Source organism: Tetrao urogallus (genome assembly GCF_951394365.1).
Source record: "Tetrao urogallus genome assembly, chromosome: Z".
In the NCBI taxonomy this organism is placed as follows: domain Eukaryota; kingdom Metazoa; phylum Chordata; class Aves; order Galliformes; family Phasianidae; genus Tetrao; species Tetrao urogallus.
This window is the reverse complement of record NC_136816.1, coordinates 35,639,037-35,665,248: the sequence shown is the minus strand read 5'-3', so window position 1 is coordinate 35,665,248 and position 26,212 is coordinate 35,639,037. Positions and strand designations below refer to the sequence as shown.

The 26,212-nt window shown below is 37.3% G+C and overlaps 1 protein-coding gene across 1 annotated transcript in view; it reads right to left on the bottom strand.

The window, feature by feature from the left end:
- FRMD3 (FERM domain containing 3) overlaps positions 1-26,212 on the bottom strand; it is a gene marked incomplete at both ends in the record, with an annotated part of 143,151 nt that overhangs the window by 2,268 nt on the left and 114,671 nt on the right. Inside the window, 6 exons of the mRNA XM_079548643.1 lie at positions 14,429-14,550; positions 19,480-19,548; positions 20,069-20,143; positions 21,438-21,526; positions 22,519-22,582; positions 25,318-25,406. Coding sequence (XP_079404769.1) covers positions 14,429-14,550; positions 19,480-19,548; positions 20,069-20,143; positions 21,438-21,526; positions 22,519-22,582; positions 25,318-25,406 — 508 coding nt within the window. The remainder of the gene's footprint in view (positions 1-14,428; positions 14,551-19,479; positions 19,549-20,068; positions 20,144-21,437; positions 21,527-22,518; positions 22,583-25,317; positions 25,407-26,212) is intronic.

The following is a 26,212-nucleotide window of genomic DNA, read 5'->3' as shown; positions in this document are numbered from 1 at the left end:
TCCAAGTGTGGAGCCCACAGTACAAAAAAGACAGGGAGCTGTTGGAGAAGGTCCAGAGGAGAGTCACGAAGATGATCAGGGGACTGAAGCACCTGCCCTATGAAGACAGGCTGAGGGAGCTGGGCTTGTTCAGCCTGGAGAAAAGAAGGCTGCGGGGTGACCTCATTGATTCTGTGATTCTGTGAGATCCAATTAAATTTGTATTATGCAGCCTCTGTGGGCTTCCGATATAAATGAATACCAAGTGCAAATGTGAATTGGTCCTATTTGTTGTCAAAGTAGGAATAATAACAATAGTAATGATTAGACCAACTTTCTCTTCATTTATCTCAAAGAAATAAAGTGATAAGACAATGGGTGAGGTTAGGAGTTTTTGATAGAGCATGGCATTAGAAGAGACAAATATCATGATAAATTCATATTAACAGTAAAGAGGATAAAAGAGAGGTGGGTTGGCATACCATATAAGAATGAGATATAACTGATAAGATATGACTGAAACTGAATTAAAATGCTTCACATCTTTAATAAGCTTCCCCTCCTCACATCACATTTTTCTTCCAGTCATCTTTCCTGTCCTTATACTCCCAGTCTTTTTTCTTCTCCTCCTTACAAATCCTTTCCCTCTTCACAAGAAGTCTTTATTAACATTACCAGTATGCTTGTTTCTTACAATCCAGTTCCCTGTCTGAATTCTCTCCTCTCATGACTTGGTACCCTTTTCCCACTTTAGTACTAACCGTAGTAAATCTGTCTATCTGTTCTGCAGCTACATGAACACTGAGGTTACTCCTTTTTGCTGTCAATAGCTGAAGGAGAGGGAAAGTGAACCAAGCCTAAAGCTGGGAAAAATCATGGGAAAATATTTATTTTTATCATTTATACCATGTCTGACACTTCGTTATCATCATCAGATGCCATCTATGTGCAAGAGGATCAGGGGAAACTTTTGCAGTATCACTTGTAATATAATAAATAATAATAATAATAATAATAACAATAATAATAATAAAGTAATATTTAACAGTTGTCATTTTGTGAAGTTGACTATCTCTCCTTTCTTTACAATTGACTACTGCAATAATGATATATCAATTAAAACCAGCATAATAAGGTTATTATGACTTATCCAACAAAAAACCCAGGAAAATCAGTACTTATAACTCAAATTAGTCTGATTATTTGATTTCACCTGTAGATCTCTGTAAAAAATACAGAATTGATATTGCTGAACATTCTTTCCAGTTTTAATGAAGTAAAAACTAAGGTTCAGAGACTTTAAAACATCGTAGTACAAAACAATGTCTTATTACTGTAAGTAAGAAGTAGAAAGAAAAGTAGTACATCTCCAGCACTAATTACACCAGATGTATTGTAGTTTTCCATATGAAGTAAAAGGATGTCTGCAAGCTCTATTATGCTTTTCTATTACAGGCTGGCAAAAAAAAACAAATTAAGTAATCAAAGGAGAAATTGTGGTAACTTTCAGATGAAGGGAATAAAGTATAGGCTAAACAATGCTATAATTGTTGGCATTTCACCCAAACTGATATCAAGTTAAGTATCATTTTAAAGTTACCAGATTTTAACACCATGTAACTCACCCACTTTTTGGAAGTCTATAATCTGAGATAACCATGAACCTTACCTGCCCATTCAAAAGACAGTAAAAAGTGTCTATAAAAAGTGATGCATCATTACACTTTTATAGAATAAAAATTGAAGCAAAAATACTGTTCATAATGTCATCTACAATAACAGGAAGATATGCAGCCTAAATTAATTTTGAATCGCAGATCTAAAGGTAGAATCTTAAATAGTAACTCAACTATTACTGACCAAAATGCTGCTGAGAATCTCATTTGGAAGTCTGTGTTTTTTCATTTTCCTTCAGCTTTTCAGTGATCTTCAGTATTTTAAAAGTTCTAAATATTTTAGACTCACTGTATCAAAATTATGAGCTTTGTTTTGGAAACCTACCTACCCTCTATTTGACCGGAAGGCAAAAGTATATTCCTGCACCACAGAGTTGAAGGTAATACAGTATACTGTACAACTGTTACAGATTTTGCATTTCTTGAATGACAAGGTCTTAATATCTCCCCTTTTCCCTTCCCTTTCCTTCCCTTTCCTTCCCTTTCCCTTTCCTTTTCCTTTTCCTTTTCCTTTTCCTTCTCCTTTTCCTTTTCCTTTTCCTTTTCCTTTTCTTTTCCTTTTCCTTCCCCTACCATAGCTACCATAGCTTGCACACTCAGGACAGGACATACCAGTGGCAATTTCAGTTTCATAACAACTGATGTCAAGCCATCCAACCATAGACCCACCCTGGTCTAGACACAGCCACACTTCTACCAGATCCTCAAATAGTCTTCACAGATTTGTGGTTTTATTCGTGTTCTATGCTGCCTAAAGAAAGACCAATTGCAGAAAACCTGACAATACAAAGCTAATGTATCAAAATTTTGTAGAGGAAATTAAATAAACAGGTGAATAACTTTTGAAATGTGGCTGGATCACTAGAAATCTTAAAGCTTATTAAAATGCATTCTGGTGGAAATATCCACCTAGTACATCTCTTTAAGTCACAGTGCCTGAGTGTTACCATGGAATCTTCCATGTAACCTGTGCAGCTCCATTAGAACTGTCTTTTGAACGGGCAGGTAAGGTTCATGGTTATCTCAGATTATAGACTTCCAAAAAGTGGCTGAGTTAAATGGTGTTAAAATCTGGTAACTTTAGAATGATACTTAACTTGATATCAGTTTGGGTGAAATGCCAATAAATGCAACATAAAAATATATATAACATATGACAAATAAGTTGAAAAGATATGGCAGAAAAAAAAAAATAAATAAAACACTTTAAACTGCCTTACATTTTAAAGCACTCCCTGAATGAGCCAGCTCTCTTTTTAGCAGACAGGTCAGTCTTCTGGATTCCTTTCTTAATGCTAGCTTTATGTCTCATGTTATATTCATCAGAGAATACCTCTTCACTGTAGGACTCTATCCTCAGGAAGCATCCCTCCTTCAGTAAAGCATGTTAGATGTTAAAATCCATTTCCTCTTCTAATCTTCCAACTGGCCCAGACAAATCTATAATTTATTATTTTTCCTGCTCTCTAGGAAATAAGCTTGTCACGACTCCAGGTGAGGCCTCACAATCAAATAGTTACCCTCCGCCAGAAAGACTGTTTCCACTCTGTCTCATTTGATCTTTGATAGAGCCAATTTGTAAAGCTAACCTACAAAAATAACCATTTTTCTTCCTAAATTAGTTGTCTGATGTTTTTCTTGCTTAACTGGCTTATTAGGTACTGCCAAGAGTGCAGCACATTACCAGCACTGGGGAGAGAACAAGAATGCTTCTTTCACCAGCTGCTTGCCAGTTGAACTTGCAGAGCTGAAATGAAGTCTTGTCCTCAGTAATGAAAATGAAGAAAATGAAGATGCCTCCTCATTAGCCTAATTTGACAGCTATTAATTCCTTGTCTCAACTGCTCTGTCCTCTCCTATTACAGTTATTTGAGAAAGTCACTGTATTTCAAATGAAAAATATTCTGTGCTGGGACTTTTTGTATTAACAAATGCACTTGCTACAGTCATCACAAACTGAACAACACTAGGTGCAACAAAATACAGACATTATGAGGTGAGAAGAAAGAGATTTAGGGTGACCCTTCTCCTAAGCATCCCATAACTGCAAGTAGTGCTGGATCATCAAATCCTTTGCATCTATTCTGGAGTGCGTACCAATTTTTTAAAACACTAAAATACTAAACATCTACATATATATTTGAATATGAAAGTACAGCAATTTTCTTTTCAAATACGCTTTCCACTTTCTCTTATTGGAGTAAAAGGTAAGTTGAGCCACTTAGGCATCTCAGTATGGATTAAAGGTCCTAAATTTAACCTCCCAAATTTGTGAATCCTGGCCATAAGCCACTCTATACCTGCTTAGATATATTACTGACCCTTCAAGGTCAATAATATATCTGTCCATCATGTTTCTCAGACAGCTGCAACTACTCCAAAGAAAGGTCACCTCAATTTACAGTTCAGAGCCTTCTCTCCTTCACCAGAGTAAATTCTAGTGTGCATAACACACATTGTGAACATAAACAAGGAAGATCATATTAACTTTCATTAATATTGCTTTTTTTCCTCATGCAGCTGGCAAATGTCCTTTGACTCTGTGTGGTCACATTTTCAGATCAATGATTTTCGAGGAGGTTGTATTGAAATTGAATGTGCCACAATTTCAAATGTACATCAGCTTTATAGTCCATTATTTAGTTTGAGCTGGTAACTTCAAAGCAACACCATCAAAAGATGGCACATATGAGACCCAAGCAACTACTGCTGCCATCCCTTCCCACCCCCTGCTCTTTTCCTAATATGGCAGTTATTAAAAAAATAAATAAATAAATAAATCTTATTATATAGTATCAAAGCAGAAGGATCTTCAACTATTTTACAACATACGTTGTTAAGTCACATCAAAGCAAAGCGTCTGCGTTTTATGCCAGCTTGATACTAATGTAAATAAATATTTTAACATATTTGAAAATTTTGAGCGTTAACTGACCCTGTTCCAAACTCATTTGTTATATATATATATATATATATAAAGATATATAAAACTGTTGTTTTTTTTTTTTTAATTATAATACTATACAATTTCTGAAGGATTGAGGACAAAAATGCTATTAGCCATGTTCAGACTAAGGCCACAGCAAAGTTCCAGTCATGTTACAGTATACAGATATGTATGTTGAGCCACTCCAATTGACATCTGTCAAATGACAGATGTATAAATGGCACATATTGCTCATAATGCTGAGATTTCTTGTGCAGACACAAGCACATTTAACATTTATATTACATTCAGATTTGAAGAAATGTTATGAGTATAAAATACATTTGACAGCGTTCCTTCCTCCCTTCCTCCCTTCTTTCCTTCTCTCTCTCTCTCTCTCTCTCTTTCTTTCATTCTTTCTTTCCTTCTTTCTTTCTTTCTTTCTTTCTTTCTTTCTTTCCTTCTTTCTTTCTTTCTTTCTTTCTAACCATCAATTTATATTCCAGATCAGAGTCTTACAGTACATAATACTGGCATATTAAGTAAATACGTTCCCAGATTTATTCCTTATATATATATCTACAGCAAAGCTTTGCTATGCTTTTCTGGCAACTGGACAAATCTTACAAAGCCAGAGAAAGCTCGTTATCCAAGCCAAAACTCAATACCTCCCTTTCGCTAAATATTGGGATTCCTCCGAAACTCTTACTTGCTACTGCAGATAGGAACATGAACAGCTGAATAAAAAACAAGTTCACAGCGGTCATACGCTGTGAACATGAATACGGGAGCAGTCTGACATAAATGCTGCCAGATGCTAGTCTCTCTAAAGGAGCCAAAAACAGCAGCTGAGGATTCATAGGTTGAAGGCAGCTCCACCTCCACCATTCCTAAGAAGCTGCAGTTGCTGAAAAGACAGCATTCCAGAAAAAAAGTGTAAGCTCTCACTAAAAAAAACAGTTTGCACTTTGTCTTGTGGCTGCATATACTGCACACAGCTTTATTGATCAGACAGGCAAACACAACTACATATCTGTAAAAGAACTAGAACTTGTGTAGAGAAGAAGGAAATGGGCATTAAAACTTCCTTGTTTTAAACAGGGAAGTGAAAAATAAGATATGGTCCAGAAAGAGGACAGCAAATGATCTCTCTGATTGAAATATGTAGCGTGTAAACAAGTACAGCCATCATGCTGCAACAGGTATGGCTCCTTCCTATGTCCTTCATCATTTCCTCTAGAAATTTTGTGCATTCCTTCACTTACTTTAATTACAAACTTCATATGTACTATGCATAGAACTACTTGAAGGAGAGAGTAACTTTAACTTGAGCAAAGTTCATGGAGATCATAAAGGAATGGAAGGAAAGGGAAACAATCTAAAATGACACTGAAGTCAAATATTTCCCTTTAGAGGATCTACATCAAAGCAGGATCTGCACCACAGCCAGATGCTCAGCTCTCAGAAGTAGGAGGCTATGTCCTACCCATTTCCCATGCTCATATAAAACGATCTGGCTTTGCAAGGAGAATAAATCACTGACAGTTTTAGACTTTTTAGGTAGTGACCGAGTTTTCCTGCTGGCAGTTCCAGTTAATTTTACTCTTACTGGAATTTCTAGAAGGGAGTAAAGCCCTGTCACAGCTGCCAGCTCACATCAGCTGCAAGTGCTGTGACTCCACAGCATTGCAACCATCTTTCCAGGCATGCACTGTGTCCCAGAGTTCAGCTAATGCCACAGTATGTGCAGCTGCTAGTGGAGGCAATTCTGCTCCTCACATCCTGCAAAGCACACCCAGAGTGCAGAAATAAAAGCAAAGTAGGGCATGTAGTACAGCAAGATTTCTGAAGTATGCTGTCTATATCCCACCTCTGTCCTCAAAGCCCACCTCAGCAGTGCTTATCCTTCTCAAAATTAGGATTAAGCAGTGAAAAGGCTAAGAGCAGTACAAGGGAGGGGGAAATGTCTGCAATGGAAACAGGAGTTAAAAAGAGGATTTGTCTGTCAGCAGAGCGAGAAAAGGGGAGGAGCTGGTGAAGGGACTGACATCACTCATGGCCTAGCAAAAGACAAGGAGAGCAAGACTGCAAAGAACTGGAGCCAATGCATAAGCTTAGCACCTGAGAAAAGGACACGTGGGACATTTCAGCAACCTTGCTGAGCCTGGGTGAGCACTTCTGGCACAAATCAGCATTTTTCTGAAATGTGACATGCAGAACAAGGCTCTCCCGAGGAACTGTGCCTCCCTCTATGAGGGAGTTTTGTACAAGCTGACCACAATCCCTCGGTTTTATAAGCTGATATGCAGATTTGTTACCTATGTGCATTAAAAGAAGTAACATCCTAAAAATTGTACCACAAGATCAAGGTGTATAAGAATTGTCACAGCCCCTGTACATAAATCCATTATTAGACTATTGCCTAGTTCAAGATGGCTTGCATGTATTAGAAGACTGACTAACTGAGAAATAAGAATACAAAATTCATGCAAACAATGATATTTTTTCTATTTCACTAATGATTTTTGAAACAAGGGTGTTCAGTACTACTCCCACAGATACTACTGTTTCCCCTGAGTGGTGAACTCATCACGCAAAGGCAGCCAGGAGCTGCTGCCCATCAGAGAGAAGTCACTGAAAGAAGCAGGATCTCCCATACCTATTATGCTTACTGTCTTTTGGTTTTCAAATGTTACAGGCATGACAATTCTCTGGTCTTTGCCAGGACATCCTTACTTGAATGTCCTGTAAACTCCCATTTCTGAAATGAAGTTTCAATATCAATGCATGATACAGGTGCATGAGAAGCTGAAACCTCTCTATCCACATATGCAAAAGCGTAAGTATTGTAGAAAGCACGGAAAAACAAATTTTGAAGCGTCATATTTCATCAACAGAACAGAGACATACAGACCAATGAATGGACCAGTCTGTCTATGGCAAAAAATAACTATGGTATAAAAGCAAATAAAAAGCTTAGTTTTCATTGCTATCCAGAACAACACTTTTTGTTCTTTGAGCCACATTCTTTTCTGTATAACGAAAAAGAGATCTGAAACAGGCTCCTTTTTTCTTTTTGATATTAATATTCAGGATATTATATTATAATATAAAATATATATTATTTATTCATTACTGAGAAAAGCAGTAACAACAAAATTATGATCTGGCGAATCAGTCACTCAGTTGCAGTCAAGCTGAAATGTATCCGCTGCTTCATTCAGCTAACATTCAAGATAAAGTATCAGCTTATCTTCAAATTTAACAAATATCTAGTTTTGCCAGAAAACATCAAATTTTAAAAGTATTTCTCCCTTGAATTCAAAAAAATCTACTAGAGTATAATTCCAGTCCATTATTTCAGTAAAACATTACAACAAATCTCATTTAAGTTGGTTTTTTTTTTCCTCATTCATTTTTCCTTTGTAACTCTTCTCTTGTCAGTAATTCATTCTTATTCTCTGATGTATTAAATGTAATATTTCATCATGCACAGTTTCTTACCAGTAGATCACTAATAGCATAACCGGCTATGGAGGAAAAAAAAAAAAAAAAAAAGAAAAAAAAAAGTATGAGTAAAATAAATTTTAAAAGTTAAATTTACCAGCCCTTCTGGCTGTGATCTTGGAGCCATGCCGCAGCAATCGAATGCACACTTCCTTGTTACAGTGGTTAACCATCCGCAAATGAATGCTTCTCTTGGTTTGGATTTTTACAAGGCATTTCACCATTTTGGCTATGAATCCCTCTTCTCAAAGTCTTGTAGAGACTCTACTCATACTGCCTTCAACCTTTCATTAAACTTCCTCCGTGTTTCAAAAGACCAATGCAAGTCCCTCTCAATGAATCAAATGATAGGCTTCTAACATGGCCAACAAAAATATCCCAGCAGGGAACAGAACGAGGGGTTATTTTTAAACACTTCTAAATACAACTTGTAATGTACAATACAAACTTCCACAGAGTCCATCTCAGTTAGCAGTTGCTGGTGTAACAGCTGAATCACACACACAAGTATAAAAATATCCAAGGCATCAAAACATTTTGCAAAGAAACAAAGGGCCAGCATTTAGGGTCTGTTTTCATAGAACAAAATGACACTGCAGCCATTATTTTTTCTAAAAGCTTTAATTTGGCAGCTGATGTCAATTCCTCACTGCTGTCTGGAAAGTACTTGCAGAAAATATATAGTTACAAAGGGAAAAAAAGAGCTGTGCTTACAGGCCTTAGTTTTAGGGGAACTGATGTGACGAAAACAAGGCTAGCATCAAAGCTGACCTCTCCGTGAATAAACAAAAAGAGAAAAATCCTAAACTTAGGGAAAACATTACTCTCTGCGTATGTGCTTCGGTTCTCAGTTGTGGGCAACTACCGAACTCTGCATATTCACCAGCTATATGCGGTGCTTCAGAAGGCTGGCCATTTCTGTGTCCTGTGCAGCATACGTGGGTTCCTAAAAAAGGCATGACACATAGATGATCACTGCTGACCATTCGCTCCAGCTGGAAGCTGGAATGCAACCACACACACATCATCACACTGTCCTCGTGGGAGAGGGGCTCTGACTGGATTCATCAGCACCACAGAGAGGACTGTACGACAGGACATAGTCTCTTGCTTTTTAGAATACCTGTCTCTAATATTTATGACATGTGCTGCCCAAGCCTGTGATCTGGCATTCCTGTTCTCTCTGCACTATAAAATCAATAACATGCTTGCAAATATGTGGGAAAGAAGGGGGGAAAGGGAAACATCTTATAGTAAGCACCTTAAAATATGCAAATTTATAAATATGTTACAAAAGAAAGATGGCAGAGCTAATTATCTGTTGTACAGAATAGGAATTGTTGGCTTGAAACAAAAGTTTCACTTGTGAAAAAGCTGGTTTTGGACCTGTAAGGGCTAAACTGCATGGCCAGAGAACTGTAAATCCAAGTTAGTTTGTTGACCGTAGATATAATGACGAATGTGCTCATCCCCTGCTCTACAGGCATAGTGTGAACAGATAGTTAAAATTATTTTTATTCTACGAACATATTTTTAAGATTTATGGGGACTATTGCATTAGGGACTATTTTTTCATGTGCTCTGGTACACAGAATTAACACACCCAGACAACCATGCATACACAGCTGCTGTGTGCTCATTCCCATACACGTTTATCAGATGCAACAAAAACTCCATTTTTTCAAAATCAGATATTTTTGATGCCAGACAATTGCCACCAATTCAGTATCTCTTGCACTCCAATGATACAACAGTAACTTCAGAAAAAACATGTAGTAGCTGTATGTTTTAAAGTAGCAGTGGGTATCAGTGACATATTCCTTTTTGACAGACAGCTACTAGTACAGAATAAAGGAAAGGATAAGGGCTATTCACACACAGTGCAGATGCCCACTGACATACAACTTTCATATGAAAATAGAATCTTTTAAAAAATCACCCAGCTCAGTGAGCATACCTTAAAAAGTGTGGAAACATCTGGGGAAGAAAATACTAAGGAGTGTGGATTTTAAATAGAAGGAATTTAGAATGAGTCTCTCCCATCAGTTGTCTTTTTTCAGAAACACAGCACAAGGTACACCAACCAGCAGAATGACTGGATGACATTACTTCACTTTGATTGCTTCCATAGCAAAAGTCATTAAGAAAACAATTTATGTATGAAACCTGAGCACATACGTATCAAATGGCTTAGAAGCTTTCATCGGTTAGCAAAACCAGACATCTGAGAGATGGAGAAATTAACGTGTAATGGGGATATTAATTACTTTATTTTTTTACTCAGATAGGCAAGTCTTGCTTGCATCTGATGCCAGGGAATCTGAAGAAAACAACCACCCCCTGCAAAATAATTGCCAAGTCATCAGGACAGGAACTAATCTGCATTACCAGATCAGACAGTGAAAGCAGGCATCCACACAACTGCTACAGCAATAAGCAAAAGAAATCTAACATGTTCAACTGCATGTGAAAAAAAATTCTACAGGGAAAGGACCATAGGATGTAATAAGAGCGTTCAGAATGGCTGAATTTGGCTTTCTGTGACAAAGATAAATTCCACAAACACACTTCTAAATACTGCAAAACCAGTATAATGAACTGACTTTAGAAGAAGATCTTCAAAATTTAAAAGGTAGAAATGACCTCCTTAAGCATATCTGATTGTCATTCACATAAAATTTGGTTCCATGTGACACGCTTCTATGCAGGACGGTCATTCTATGATTAATCATGGTCCCTCTTTCCTCCTTCTGAGTCAGACAGGACATTAGCACAAGAGTAATGGAAAAAGATGAAGAATTTTAAGCGGTATACACGAAAAACAGAATAGACCTGCAAAACACATGTCATGAGAACTTCAGATTAGTTTTCTGAAGACCGACATACCAAACTGGAGAAGGGAAGAATGTGCCTGCAAGGGTCACACAGAAGAATAGAAAAACTAGTGGAAAATGTTCAGGATATACCCAGGAACACATGAACACAGAAAAGGAAAAGAAAAAAAAGAGAAGTATTACTATTCTTTCTGTAGATAGTTCGTTATCTTACAATGCCTAACCAAATGTCCATTAGAATCTACTGGAACTAGGTTAAAGAGGACAGGATGCAATTATGATAACGTAAAATATTTGAGGTCATTATCAGAACGTAAACTATGAAAATATTCATCTGTAGAAATCCCATTTTGCTTTATTTTCTCTCCCAAATCCGAAGAAATCTTGAGAAAATCATGACTTAGAAGTGTTGCTTGTGATGCATAAGTAAGGAAAATGCATTAGCTCTCATTTATTTCAGCAGCAAGTCTAGCCTGCAAACTACCACCAACATACTTTTTTAAACAAATCCCTTAATTTTTTCAGGGATGTCAGTGAAAACAGTTTCACTGACTTACAAATTACAAACTTCCAGTTAGTTCCCAGTAATGTAAAAATGAGGTAAAAAAAAATTGACAGGGGCAGAAGTCTTCTGTTTGTGCATGACATACATCATCCTCACTCTTGTAGCTCTTCTTAAACCCACTAGCTAAGACACCCCAATTTGGATGAGCTTGTCATCTGACAGTGACTGTAACTTCAGTGAGAGATCAACTCCCGCTCCTGAGTCCTATCTCTGAAACACACTGACATTTGGGTGCCAGTTTCTCTCACAGAAGCCAAATGCCACTTATAACATGACTACCAGCTACTTACATCTAAAAGGCAGATACTCTGAGCTTTCACCAGTTTTCCACTGGCACACTTGCTGTCTAAGTTGATAAAAGAAGTACTGGATTGACTGGTGGTCAATCTATCAGGTAACTCATCTAAATAACTATACTTTTAAAGAGCAAAAAAATACTTTTAAGTTCAAAAAAAAAAAATACCTAGTTCAAATCTGGAAGTTAAATTTGTAATCGGACACCTGTATACAGCCCTTAAGGGCTGGGTGAAGAATTAGATCTTGAGGAATGAGGTAACAACATGAAAACTCATTTTTGCTGCCATTCTAACAAATTTCTGTTTTCAAATCCCCTTGTCTAAATGTCAAGTGCTAAAATAAATACTAAACTGTTATCACAGACACCCTTTACTTTAATTCCCATGAATAGTAGTCATTTATGATCATGATTAGTCAGCATACGTTTTTTTACCCGAAGATGAAATTTCATATGGGAGAATAGATAGGCTGTTGTGGTTTTTTTTCATATTTGGTTGCAATATGGGTTTTTACATTTGAAAAGATTATGCTAAGGCTGTTTAAAATCCCCTACAGACTGCTAGCACAATCTCTGATTGCTTTGTTCCCTAGCAACATGAACAACTGACAAAAAAAATTCCCTCTCACCTGGCAGTTTCTGTTAGTTCAGTTTTGAACCTCTCCAGCAGCTTTAGGAAGAAAAGGTGCTTTCTCAAGCCAGCAATTAAAAAGGATAACACTACGATCACAATTTTTTCTGGCCACATATTTTGCTTGCAATATCCAAAGCTGACATAAAATTAAGAATAAGCAAGTTTTGCTCAGTTAGAAGAGAAAAATTGTATTGTCCCGAGTCTGTCCAAGGCATGAACTGCCAGCAGCACTGTGGGCAGCCTTCCTGACGAGTTGCCTGCCCCTGCATACACAGCGTTAGTGCAGCATCACATGAAGGTCTTGGCAATCAGCATCTTGAATGTAGGTTTAGCATCAGACCTTGCAGAGGTACGAGCGTGGGTCCTGGAGGCTGCATAAGCCAGCCTATACAGCCTGGAGATGGCTGACCTGTCCTATAGCCAGCTCTGACATGGCTACTCTGTGCTCAGCAGCATCTACAGGCACTTTGGAAAAGAGACTATCAGATTGTCTGCCCCCACTTCAGGCCCCACCATCCAAAGAGTTGCCAAGGTTGTTTGACATGTGTTATGCACTAAAAACAGTTTGCCAGTGCAGTTATGTCAGCCCCAGAGCTGGCTGCCCTTTCTCTCCCAGCCTATAAGATCCTGCTCCTGCCCTTGCCTTTGGCACAGCACCTTGCCTGGACCACTCTGATGAATTTCTTAAAGGCTGAGCCAGCAAGAAGTGGGACACTGAACTGTTATTATTAACTTTTTAACTCCTTGTACTAGTTCACTCCAAGGTGATTAGTGCTGGTGAAAGGGAGATGGTGGAACACACAGCAAAAAGATGCACACGAACATTGTGTGTCGAGAGGAGAGCTGGTGTATATGTCTGAGCTGCAAGAACAGCTTAGACTGGAATTTGATATGCCCCAAGCCTTCTGCAGGAATATACTGTACAAGAGCTGAGTACCATTACTTGGCAGCTAGTAGTATTAGACTATGCATATTACATTTACAGGAAATCCACGAACAAATATTTCTTTTGAACTGTAATAATAACAACAATCTGCTCATCTAAAAGGAAACATGACTGTCTAGCATATGTAACGTATGTGTTTGAAGCATATCTGCACTCTCTAGTGAGCATATAGTAGCAAATGTAGTCAGCAGTTTCCAAAAACGGATTGCATTGCTTAGAGTAATAAGTAAAGCAGCAGGCTGTTGTAACTCTGCAATAGTGGGAACTGAACAGCAGGGAGGGAGGCGCTAGTTGATTCTTGGCTGCCAGAAAGTTAATTCCTGTAAGAAACAGGTATTTCACAGCAGAGATAAATAAATAGTTGATAAAATTAGCTACCTGCCACACAGCTATTACTACTAATTATTATAATCTAAGTATGCAGACAATTAAGTCATGCTATTTATACAACATTCTGTGCATAAACTCCAAACGACAAAGAAAACAGGTTTTCACGACACATATACAATGACATTCAAAACGTACTCCCAAGAAAATGAATACAGTTACAAAAGATCAGCTGTTCCCTGTTTCCTGTTAATTAAGTACAACAAATTAGCAATAAAGGTTGCATTTCCCAGCTTCTGATTCTATGAGCTCGCTATGTCTTAAGTAAGAAACATTTTTGTTTAGTTGGCTACCTTTTTATGATGAACAATCAATTATCCTCATTTAAACTGACCAAGATGTTCACATCATTATTTGTAACGACTGCATCTCAGAAAGATAGGTATTTAATGCAATTATTTAATTTACATTCTTCTGTTTCATAATTCCAAGAAAAAAAAAAAAGATAAATAGAACATTTAATGGCAGTAACTTTCCTCAGAAAGTATTCTGCACAAGGCTTGTGGACAGTTCTTTGAGCTAGTGATCATTCCTCAACGAAATATACAGAGCTTCAATGGTGCATTCCTACTAGAAATCATTAAAATTTTTCCAAAGTCAGTAACAAACCAAGATGTTTTTCTGTGTATTTTCTAATAAATATTGGTAATGTTTGCCAGGAATCAGGAAACTGTCTCACCTTCATCTAAAGGAACCTCCTCCTCCTCACATGGAGAAGGAATAAGGGGCTGCAAAGGTTCCATATTAATTATGAGTTGCTTGTTCAGAGAGGGAGAGCTGCGACTCTGCGTAATGCTGGTTCTAAAAGAACAGGGAAAATAGGGTCAGTTTATTCACAAGAAAAAACAACTAGAGTCAAACAAATGTATGTCATTTCAAAATAATTTTGCAAAAATTATGGTAGGCCTTGAGATAACATAACAAGCTCTTCACAATGAACACTGCTTTGGCCCACCTTATGTTGCACCCTTTGCAGACAAACTTTCCAACATCAGAAGCATAAGAAATGTTTTTGAGCTCTGTGCAGCCTGTCACCTTCTGATCTCATGCACTATTGCAGCATGTTGCTCCTCTCTGTACCACATGGCAGATATGAGTATTTGGCTTCAAGGAAGGCAGAGAGGACATAAATCATTTTGCTGATATCGTTACGTTGCCTCTGGGACTAAGTGAAGGACTTCTTATGGACTGAGCACTGCAAACTAAAGAATACAGCAACAACTCCTTGTAGTTAACATATAAACAGAGATTTCATTCTTAAGCACTGCAAACACTGCCTCTAGACCATGTCTTCAGCTGCTCAGCTGGGTTTTCTTTCTTGTTTTACTTGCCTCTAACAGATTTTCCTAATAGAGAGTGTTGAACTTACTCAGGAAATTTTAAGGAATTTTGTTGATTTGCTTCAGCCACATAGTTCACTAGTATAACACCACATCACTGAGAAAATAAAATGATCCTTCAGAATAAATTATCTAGGGCCTACATGTTACAGGCCTGAACCAAGAGCTGAGCCATTACATTTTAAAATATTTATTTTTGACAGAAGCAAAGATGAAATTAAAGAGAATTCTCTCAAATCTTTGACTTCAAATGGTATATAGATTTGCATTTAGCATAGCCTAGTAATACTGTTCATGTTGTGTTCTCTCCATCCATCCTCAGCTTTCTCTAAATTAGGTTCTGACTCAAAACTGCAGGTGAAAGATAAGGGAGCAAACCCAAGAGCAGAGCTGAGGTTTCATAAGTACATTTCAAGTTCAAAAAAGACAACTTAAAGTGACACACAGATGAACAAACTGAGTAAAACATGCATGGGAAACAAAGAGAAGGGACTGCATGTCACTGAGAGTTTTTGTAAACTAAGGACACAGATGTTCTTTCTAAGTCATATTACATGTCACTAAATATTCTGTGTGGATAAAAAAGACTTCTTGTTCAATTACTATGATTCTCCTCTCATTAACATACACCCAAAGCAATATTTGTCCTCAATTGCATTACAAAGAGCAGTCTTTAACAACTACTTAATCTAAATTTTCACTATCCAGAGAAGTTTTCCACTGACATGACTGTTACCTATAATCACTGCAGCCCATACACCTCTGCAGGCTTGTTGTCTATCTACTTGATCTTTGTGCTTGTTGAAACAAGCTATGAATCAATTCCGAAAATGGGAACTGTGCCTGCTAACACCTATAAAGTTCCTATTCAGTACTTATTCACAGAGATTCCTCCTTCAAGAATGCCCTGAAGGCAAATACTACTACTACTACTACTGCTGCTAATAATAATAATAATAATAATAAATTGAAATTAAATTGTTCAGTGTGTATTTGTCAGGAAAAAAAAACTGCCACTGTATTAATGCTTTATGACTACACATTCCAGCAGACTTTCAGTCTACAATTTTTAAATGTAATATCCAAATACAACATTCTACAGGAGCCACCTAAAATTTCTTTCTCTCTAGACATGAAAAGAGGGAGGGAGACATAAAGAGAGAAAGAGAGACAACATAAAGGAAGAAAAAAATTATTTCTTTATACCTACAATCACACAATTTCCTCCAGCTGTTTTGCATCTAAAAAAATGTCATTTTCAGGCTCAAAATCCAAACTTTTTTTTTTTTTTTTTTTAACTGAAACTATTATAGTCTATGATTTTACCTCTCTATTAAAATTTCAAGCTATACATCGTTCTTCCCCATTTCAAGACCTGCATCATAAAAAAACTTCACATCACTAGGCTTTTTCTTATTCAGTCTAAAAAGCTGAATTTGAAGGTACCATTATATTCTAAATGCAATCAATTGTAGGATGGTAATCATAAGAAAATACACGCTCATATGTGTGGGTGTTAAGTCTGTGTGGCATTGCACTATAACTATTCCCAGTCTGATTTGTTTCTTTCTTTACATTGGAAGTTTCAACAATGTACTCCTTATAACACTGAAAGCAAATAAAAATGTAAGATAAAAATAATTTTACTTTAAAATCTTTTTATCCTACACAAAAAAAAGATCCTGCAGAAAGTAGGCAACAAGATACTTCCTTATCTGAGTAGCTAATTTAATTTAAAATTCATTTTTGTGTGCATATATTCTGTCCCAAGGTTGGACTTGTATTCTGATATTCGGCTTTCTGTGTTCCCAGATAACACTGTCTAGGATATCATCTACAGGTTTTTTAAATGTGATCTGCAAAAACATATATAAAACATATCTGCATGGGCTTAATATTTGTTCCATATTAGGGCTAGGCAGCATATTATATTTTCTGCAAACGTACTTCTATACTTCAACAAAAACAATCCACTTTCCTCTCAAGTGTACATGGAGTTTCCATATTCAAATATATTTTTAAAAGGCCTCCCCAAACCCTGACAAAAAAAAGCCACAAACACAGTCAAAATAAGGATATAGCTGCAGAATATTCAGAAAATTAAGTAAGAATTTAAAAAAGTTTTTAAATAGCATTATAGTCTCTTTTCTCCTGTGACATATGATAGAAAATGACAAAATGGTCTTAAGCAGCACCAGGAGAGGTTTAGGAAGGGTTTCTTCACAGAAATGTTTTGCCGAGCTCCTTTCCACCATCTCCTGGTTATCTGGAGAGGTCCCAGAGGATTGGAGGCTTGCCAGCGTGACTCCTATCTACAAGAAGGGCTGTAAGGAGGATCTGGGGAACTACAGGCCTATCAGCCTGACCTCGGTACAAGGGAAAGTTACGGAGCAAATCATCTTGGATGAGATTGCACGGCACGTGTGTGGCATCCAGGGGATCAGGTCCATGAAAGGGTTCATGAAAGAAAGGTCCTGCTTGACCAACCTCATCTCCTTCTACAACTGGGTGATAAGGGAAACCAACTGGTAGATAAGGGAAAGGCTGTTGATGTAGTCTACTCAAATTTCAGCAAAGCCTTTGATATGGTCTCTCACAGTATTCTCGTGGGGAAACTGGCTGCCTGTGGCCTGGACAGGTATATCATTGTTTGGGTAAGGAACTGCCTAGAGGGCCGTGTCCAGTAGGTAGTAATTAATGGAGTTAAATCCACCTGGTGACCCATTACAAGTGGTGTCCCCCAGGAGTCAATACTGGTACCCATCTTATTTAATATCTTTATTGATGACCTGGATAAGGGCATTCAGTGCACCCTCAGTAAATCTGCAGATGACACCAAGTTGGGAGGCAGTGTCGATGTGCCTGAGGGTAGGAAGGCCTTAAGGGGGATATGGACAGGCTAGATAGCTGAGCTGAGCCCAGTGGAGTGAAGTTCAACAAGTGCCATGTCCTGCATTTTGGCCACAATAACCCCATGCAGTTCTATAGTCCTGGGGATGAGCGGGTGGATGACTGTAAAGAGGAAAAGGACCTGGGGGTGTTGGTTGACGCTCAGCTGAACATGAGTTGACAGTGTGTCCAGGTGGCCAAGAGGGCCAATGCCATCCTGGCCTGCATTAGAAATAGTGTGGCCAGCAGGAGCAGGGAGGTGATCATCCCCTGTACTCAGCGCTGGTGAGGGTGCACCTCAAGTATTGTGTTCAGTTTTAGGCCCCTCACTACAAGAAAAACATTGAGGCCCTGGAACGTGTCCAGAGAAGGGCAACGAAACTGGTGAGGGGTCTGGAGCACGAGTCTTATGAGGAGCAGCTGAGGGAGCTGGGATTGTTCAGTCTGGAGAAGAGGAGACTCAGGGGAGATCTCATCATTCTCCAGCTTCTGGAAGGGAAGCTGTGGTGAGAAGGGGGTCACCTTCTTCTCCCAGGCAACAAATAGGACCTGAGGAAATGTCCACAAGTTTTCTCTCCAAGTGTAGTCAGGCACTGGAATGGTGGTGGAGTCACCGTCCCAGGCAGTGTTCAAGATGCATCTGAATGAGGTGCTATGAGATATGGTTTAGTAGCTAAGCAAGTGATAGGAGGACAACTGGACTAGCTGATCTTGTAGAACCTTTCCAGCCTTGTGATTCTGTGATTCTGTGATCAAGTACTGGAACAGGCTTTCCATTTATGTGGTGTTCCTGAAGAGATTTTAAGAGATGTGTGGAAGTGGAACTACCATGTCATGAGATTCAGTAGGTAAAGATCATTGGACTTGATGATCTTGAAGGTCTTTTCCAACCTAGATGATTCTATGAAATCTGATTTTCTTGCTAGCCTCTTCTCTTCAGAAATAATTTGTTATCTTTAATTAGGTTTTGACTGTTTACATTGTCAGGGCAATAAGTGATGAACACTAAAAAGAATTAGTTTGCTCATAAAGTCCAGATGATTACTTCTAACAAATCAACTTTTTTTTTCTTAAAGAATGAACATTTTTTAAGCTTACTGGACTATGAAAGAGCTATTAAGTATACCTTTAAATATTCCGATATGTGTAAACGAAACAGAATCTTTTGAAACTGGAAAAGAATGGGGAAATAAATGACATTGTACTTATCTGTCAAAATCATGTAAGAAGATTCCATGTCCAAACACAGAAAATAATACAAGCTAATTATCTAGCCAATTAAAGCTAGCTTCAAAGCAGCACAAATTAGCTTCCCTTGTGTAGGAGACAATACACAACTGTCAAAATTTTCTGACACAGCCAACGCTCATTTCCAAATGTCTCAGCATGGAGGTTCAGAATAACAGTCACTATACCCCACAGAAGAGAAAAGAGAATGTCTCTGCAGAGTGCAGAAATTCTCTTTTGTCCTCAAACTGTAATATTAAATGTCTAGACATACCTGTGAACTTCCGGAGGTTCCCTCTGGATTTTAGAGCTTGCCTCCACCACCTCTTTGGCTACTTTTCCACTGCATTAAAATATGTATTATATATTCAAGCAAATAAATACTAAGATGAGCTCATTATATGACAAGAACTATACATGCATGAATAATTTATGTATTTTTTAAAAAAGAAAATGAAAAAAACAAAAAATGCCTAAAATTTAAAATTCTGCTGATAAATTATCTGTAAAGCTACTGAAGAAAAAGTAGCCTCTTGTAATTGAATGTTATGTGTTACTTAGACCAACCCAGTAATACAGCCCTTTTCCAAAGCTGTCCAGCAACACTGCTCTATATTGAACATGATCTATGATAGCCATGCATCCTTGTTTCTTAGAAGCTACACCAAAACAAGGACCCCATTACGGTGGAACTGCTCTTTGACAAGTCAATACAAACTAATTTTAATCCTGGCCTGAAGTAGGTTTGAAAAGGTCCTCAGGAAGGAAAAGTTTTCAATTTGCCAAACGTAATAACTGTGTTTTTGTTTGTTTTTTAACTTTCTAAAATAGTTTAACAAGAAAAAGAAGTAGGAAGCACCCACCTGTAACGAAATCTGCTGCCTTTAAAAAATATTTTGCTGCTGGACATGGTCTTAATCTGGCTGGATTTTGCATACCTTGATGAAAAAGAACAAAGACTGTTATATTTTCAGCACTGAAGAAACTGGATATGCAAAACTGAACAAGTTCATTTACAATTTGTGCTATTTTTATACAACAAAGTAGTACTCAATAATTTGACTTACCAACATTTTTTAGACCTATAAATGGATTTGTATATGAAGTGCCACACAAAACAATTCAAACAGTGCAGAATAACTGAACATAAAGTGAGAGATTACCTGGGTAGGAAAACATGAAAATGAAATGCAAACGCTGCATCTCTAAGGACTCATTCTTAAGACAAAAGAAAGACTGCAATAAGCCAACAACCCCTAGGCCAATTTTACTCTAAGAGAAGACAATATGGCTATCATTTCCACTTTTCCACTCATCAAACAAATAAAGAATACAGAAGCAGTATATTTGTCTCTAAAAACAGGTGCATTTATGGTGTCTCTATGCTGTCAACTTTAAGGAGTTTGCACTCTTCCATAACCATAAAGTATGTAGCAAACTTTTATCTCAACAATCAGAGACCTACAACAATCACGGAAGAGTAGAACCTCAGGCATGCTATTTCTTTGATGTACGGTGGCTTCAAAATGGCAAACTGATTTCATTTTAGTCTCTCATTCTCAGATCCCAGAGGACAATATTCTGTGGCTTGTAAGTAGTTGAAAATAATCACAACCATTAACTGAGAGCCTGGACTGAGTCATAACTAAAACAATTTTTCGTCGTAGAGATGAATTAGCAGCTTTATTGTAGTACCTCATATTTCTGGCATTCCCACTGAATATATTAATTGAATCAGAAGGATACATTATCAGTATTAAAATAAAAGAAGGAATCTCCTCCAAAATAAAGCAAGTTATTAACGTTCATGGTAGAAGATACATTCTTCCTGTGCAGTTATGGGTAAGAGTAAGGATACACCCTTACACCATCCTCTTTGTGTTACTATGTCCCTTACAAAGAAAGTTTTTTAATAAAAATAATAATGCAATAGTATAAGAAGAGACTAAGTGGCAGAAAAAACTACAAAACCCAAAAGGAAGCATTTCTAAACAAAAGTTCAATACCATATCCATCCAACATCACCTTTCAGTTTCTAAACACTTTGTAATACTGGCTTCTAATAAACATGCATTTTAATAATAAAATTCTCTAACAAGCATTCTCAGAACATGCATATTTTTTGTTTTCATTTTTAATTCTGATAATGAAACAGAACATTTCATTTTGAATAATTTTCTAGTGATGCACATATTCTTTTCATTTTAGTATAGATGAAGAGTGCAATTTTACTTATAAAAAGCCTGGTTCTCCACCCCGCACTTCCAAAGATGCTTGCAGGCTGCTGGTGTTGAGGTATGGAATGTCAGTACAGCCTTTTTCTATATGCAAGAAAAAGAAGACAAATAAAACAAACAAACTTTTGAAATCTGAAAAAAATGAAGCATTCATACCTAATGGCTATCAGTAATAATCAGATAAACTGAAGACCAAGTTTTCCTGTGTATCCTCCATCTGTAGTTCGCTAAAAGAAATATATACTATATGTGGCTGGTAATCAAACTACTTGGGCAAATTTTTCAGAAATAAAAAGGAACGCTCTGAAGGGGTAGAGAAGAACATATATATAAGTGACTTCTGAGATAAATCTCTCCTGACAGCCGTCAGCCCAAAATCAAAGTCTTTTTGTTTAATATTCCACTATTATACAGTTGCTGGACTGCTTAACCACCTACTTCTCCCCTGTTCACTATGTCCTATCACCAAATCCTTCTTGCTACCATACAAACAGCTCCTGCTACTTCAGGTATTGCTTCCTTCCACCATTTTCTTCACTCAGACTGCATCCAAAGCCATAATACTGGGCTAAATCACTCTGCCCATGGGAAAGCACTGGTTAGAGCATGTTGCAGGGAAAATTGCCACAATTTTAATTGTAAGAGTCCAATGACAGTACTCTAATTAAGAAAGATTTCATCCTATCTAGCTGAGCAAAATTTGAGAAAGTGATCCTAAAAAGATGAAAATATTTTTCTCTGATCCAGGATTCAATACCCACGAGGGTTCATGCTTTAGAGTAGGCAGGTAGAGCTTTAGTGTTATAAAACCCATTAAAACTTGGCTACACAGACAATCAAAACCAGGCGCAATCAACTCAGCACTGCCTGCAGGTTAAGTAAGAAACATCTCAATCCCTTGCAAATAAGACACTCTTCTGACAATCAACAATATTCACATTCATTTGCATTCCATTTTAGAAAATATATATTTATAATTATCATCATTCTTCATAGAAGTTTAAGTTTGGTTAAGAATGATATTTAAGTTGACTCTAAATCAAATACAGAATTCCTGTAAAAATATTAAACCTGACCTCTTTCTGAGCTCCAAACACATAAAAAGTCTTCCCTTCAAATTTCAGCTTATAGACATCACACCTAGAAAGAGAAAAATGATTTACTGTAGACAACAGACTGAACTGCAGGTAAGAAAATTTGCACGCAGACCTCACTGATTCACAAACATTAAGGAGGCTTTAAATAGACAAAAGCTTCAGGAGAGGCCTTTAGCATAAAATATTCAGCATAAAACATTCAGCATAAAAGTATGTAATATTCTGATTTCTTGTAGAGCAGGGAAAATAAGCAAAGTATTTGTTTTACAACCCTGTGCACCTGCAAAAAATTCATTTGGGATGTTGGAAAAGAAACAGGGTTGACAGCACTTATTTCTGGATCTTGTGTGTTGCTATCCTGTGTTATAATTTAACCCAGGTTCAAAGCACTAGATATGGAATGATGCTGCACCGCATTAAGACAATACAATTATCTCTGAATTAAATTGCAACTGAAATTTCATCATTACCAGAGCAAAGATGAAAACACTGTAGTTTCTCAAACTTCCCTGAAGACTCTGGATGATGCACAATTGAAATGGGAATGACTCTGGAGGTAAGGAGGATGCTATTCCAGAAATTTTCTAACAAGTATTTAACATTTATCAATAGCAACAAAAAAGTCCAATTTCAGTAGAAGGATAGAAAGATTCAACACCAATGTAATTTGATAGGCAGGTTACAAAGATGCAATATGCTTTAGAACCTTATACAGAAATCAGTCAGATCCTGAATTGAAAATTGTGCATGAAATAAAGTAAACATCTGTAAGCAATAATAAGACAGTCAAAGGCAAACAAGGAATCCAAAGACACTTTTGTTGAGCCAGTGCACTAATACAATATATTACCAATACCTTACTGTGACAATAATTTACAGAACTAATCTCTTTTCAAAAACCCAGAACAAACTAAAGCATACAGTATATTTTGCTACTTTTTATTATCATACTCTTTTGGCATGTCTACCATAAATAATGTCCTCTGTAATGAATAGTTGTCAGTCTTCAAAATCTATTGAGATTTTGTGGGACAAGATCAGTAAGATCAGAAGACAAGGAAATACCGAATATGAATTTGGATTTTTACTGAGTGGTGTAAACATCAGCTAATACCAGTGAAAGCTACTGAGCTCTAGGTTTTATAAACGAAAAATACAAGCATCACACTGTATCTAGATCAATCCCAACAGATCAACCTTCCAATAGCCAGCATAACATTGAGACAACTTCATGAATTTTCATCTATCAATATTTTATTTTGTTTCCATGCCAATGGGCTAAATGAATACACAAAAATCTTCAAAAAGTCACCTTCCCTTGCATGGAAACAAGAAAAATAAAGCACTCAAACTCAATTCTCATGGTGGATATAAGGCTCACAAAAGATACTCTCTCCTTCTGTCATAGAATGGCACTACAGATATCAGGACACGATGCCAAAAGCACATACCACTTAAACATTCTTACTAGAGAAACCTGATAGTAACCCTAGGGAAACTACAACATGAATCCAGGGTCACAAATGCTCAGTATTTGACAAACATCCCCAGAGCTGCATAGAGAAATGTGTGTTACATGTACAACTACACTGACTTTAAAGCCCTGAGGATTTCTTATTATTCAGCTCTCAGGGAGATTTCTATAGGTGTAGGAGAGCCCATCTTTATGTAAATAGCTGCCTCACCATTTCCTCATCTCCAGCCCATCTCCTTCCCACAAGAAAGGCTGAGAGTGCTTCTAAGTTTCTGATGTTGGCACCAGTTTAGCAACTGGACCAAAATGAGATTCATGAACTTCTCAGCATGCCTGTACACACTCTGCACCACACTGCTGAGAGTACAGACATCTCCTGTTGCCTCATTTGGAGAAGCTCAGTTTTATCTCTCCCTTAAATACGGCTGAGGCTGCAAAACTAAGTCAAATATGTTAAAGGAAAGAGGTGGGGGACTGGGGGCGAAGAAGTGAAAAGGAGGAAAAAGAAGAGGAAAAAAAGACCCTCTCTTAAGGAAAGAAAAAAAAAAAAAAAAATTAAAAAAAGAGGGAAGGACAAAGCAAAAAGAGAAAGTCCAGTTCTGGGGCCTCCAGTGAAAGAAGAAGAACATCGAGCTGCTGGAGCATATCCAGAGGAGGGCCATGAAGATGATCAGAGGGCTGGAGCACATCCCCTGTCAGGACAGGCTGAGAGAGCTGGGGCTTTTCAGCCTAAAGAGAAGACTGCAGAGGGACTTTATAGCAGCCTTCCAGTACCTGAAAGGGGCCTACAGGAAAGCTGGGGAGGGACTTTTTAAAAGAGCATGTAGTACAGAACGAGGGGAAATAATTTTAAACTAGAAGAGGGTACATTTAGATTACATATCTGCTTATCAAATACTGTTTTTGAATTGAAGGAAGTTAATTGAATGAGGAAACAATCAGATTTTTAAGAGCATATAAAAACCATATAAAAGCACAGGTGGACTTTTGTAAACTTTTCCAGACATCTCTGTCAATACGCTTCACTGGTGATTTACAGCAGAGCTGAAAAATCAGCTTACTCATTTTAGCATTTTTACATTACGTTGACTAATGTGCTGTGTTAAATCATTTTCACTGGAGGAAGAACAAAATCAAATTATTCTGCTTTTTATTAGAGGTCCTCTAAAAAAGGAAACATGATGAGGCAAGAGAAGAAATATCCAAGTGGTTCACCTTAAAGATACAGGTGAAAATAATGGAAAGAAAGGAAGACACAGGTGAAAAGAAAAATCTTTCATATTAATGCACTCTTACATGCTTACCATTTTAACAAATGAATTCGTTTGTTCCCCTGGAAAACTACAAATCCTGCAGCTGTGAATCCTAAAAATGTAGTTGTTCCTGTTGAGTCCTTGAAAGAGAAAAAAGAAATATAATTTGCCTTTATCCAGTGAGACATCTGTTACTAATGCTAAAGTTATAATTACATTATAGGCTACCTGTATTTCATTTTCCTTTTCAAAATAAAACGTCTTCCAAGTCGTACACTTCAAAGCAACAAATACTTAATAAAAATAGAGGTGAAACAAGTCTCATATATGCCTACATGTTTAACAGACTAACAGAATTTCTAATGTGATGGTACTTTTAAAAAACAACATTTATTAAAGTAAGCAAGTACACTCGAATATAAACCAGAATATTTAGTAGCCTTTAAGTTTATGAAATGCCATTAAAAAATTTAAAAAAAAAATTAGTTACATAATAGAAGTTCTGCCCTAACTTTTCTGAGCAAAGAATCGAGTAAGTTTGGTATTAACTGGAGTTCCTGCCCATCCCAAGTCCCAGACCCTTACCTTGTTAAAATATATTGGGTTTATTGTGCCTTATGCTCAATCAATCAAGAATATAAGAATAATCAGAAACTAATTTGTTTCTTGAGAAAGAGCTGAACAACTGCAAGGAACATCTTGCAAGGGGCCACTGTGCATTGTATCTTACTTCCAGAAGTCTAAAAACTTTTCCATCATTTCAGGCCATGAACTCCCGCATGTTCCCACTCTATAAGTCCTGCTACATAGAGAGAAGGTGCTGAATGAATTCTCATTCTGTCCTAAGTGCCAGCATAAGAGACATCCTCTGAAAACTACAGCTTTGAACTAAAGTTTACAATGTCACTGACTTCACTCATCTCTGAATCAGACCTGTATTTCACAC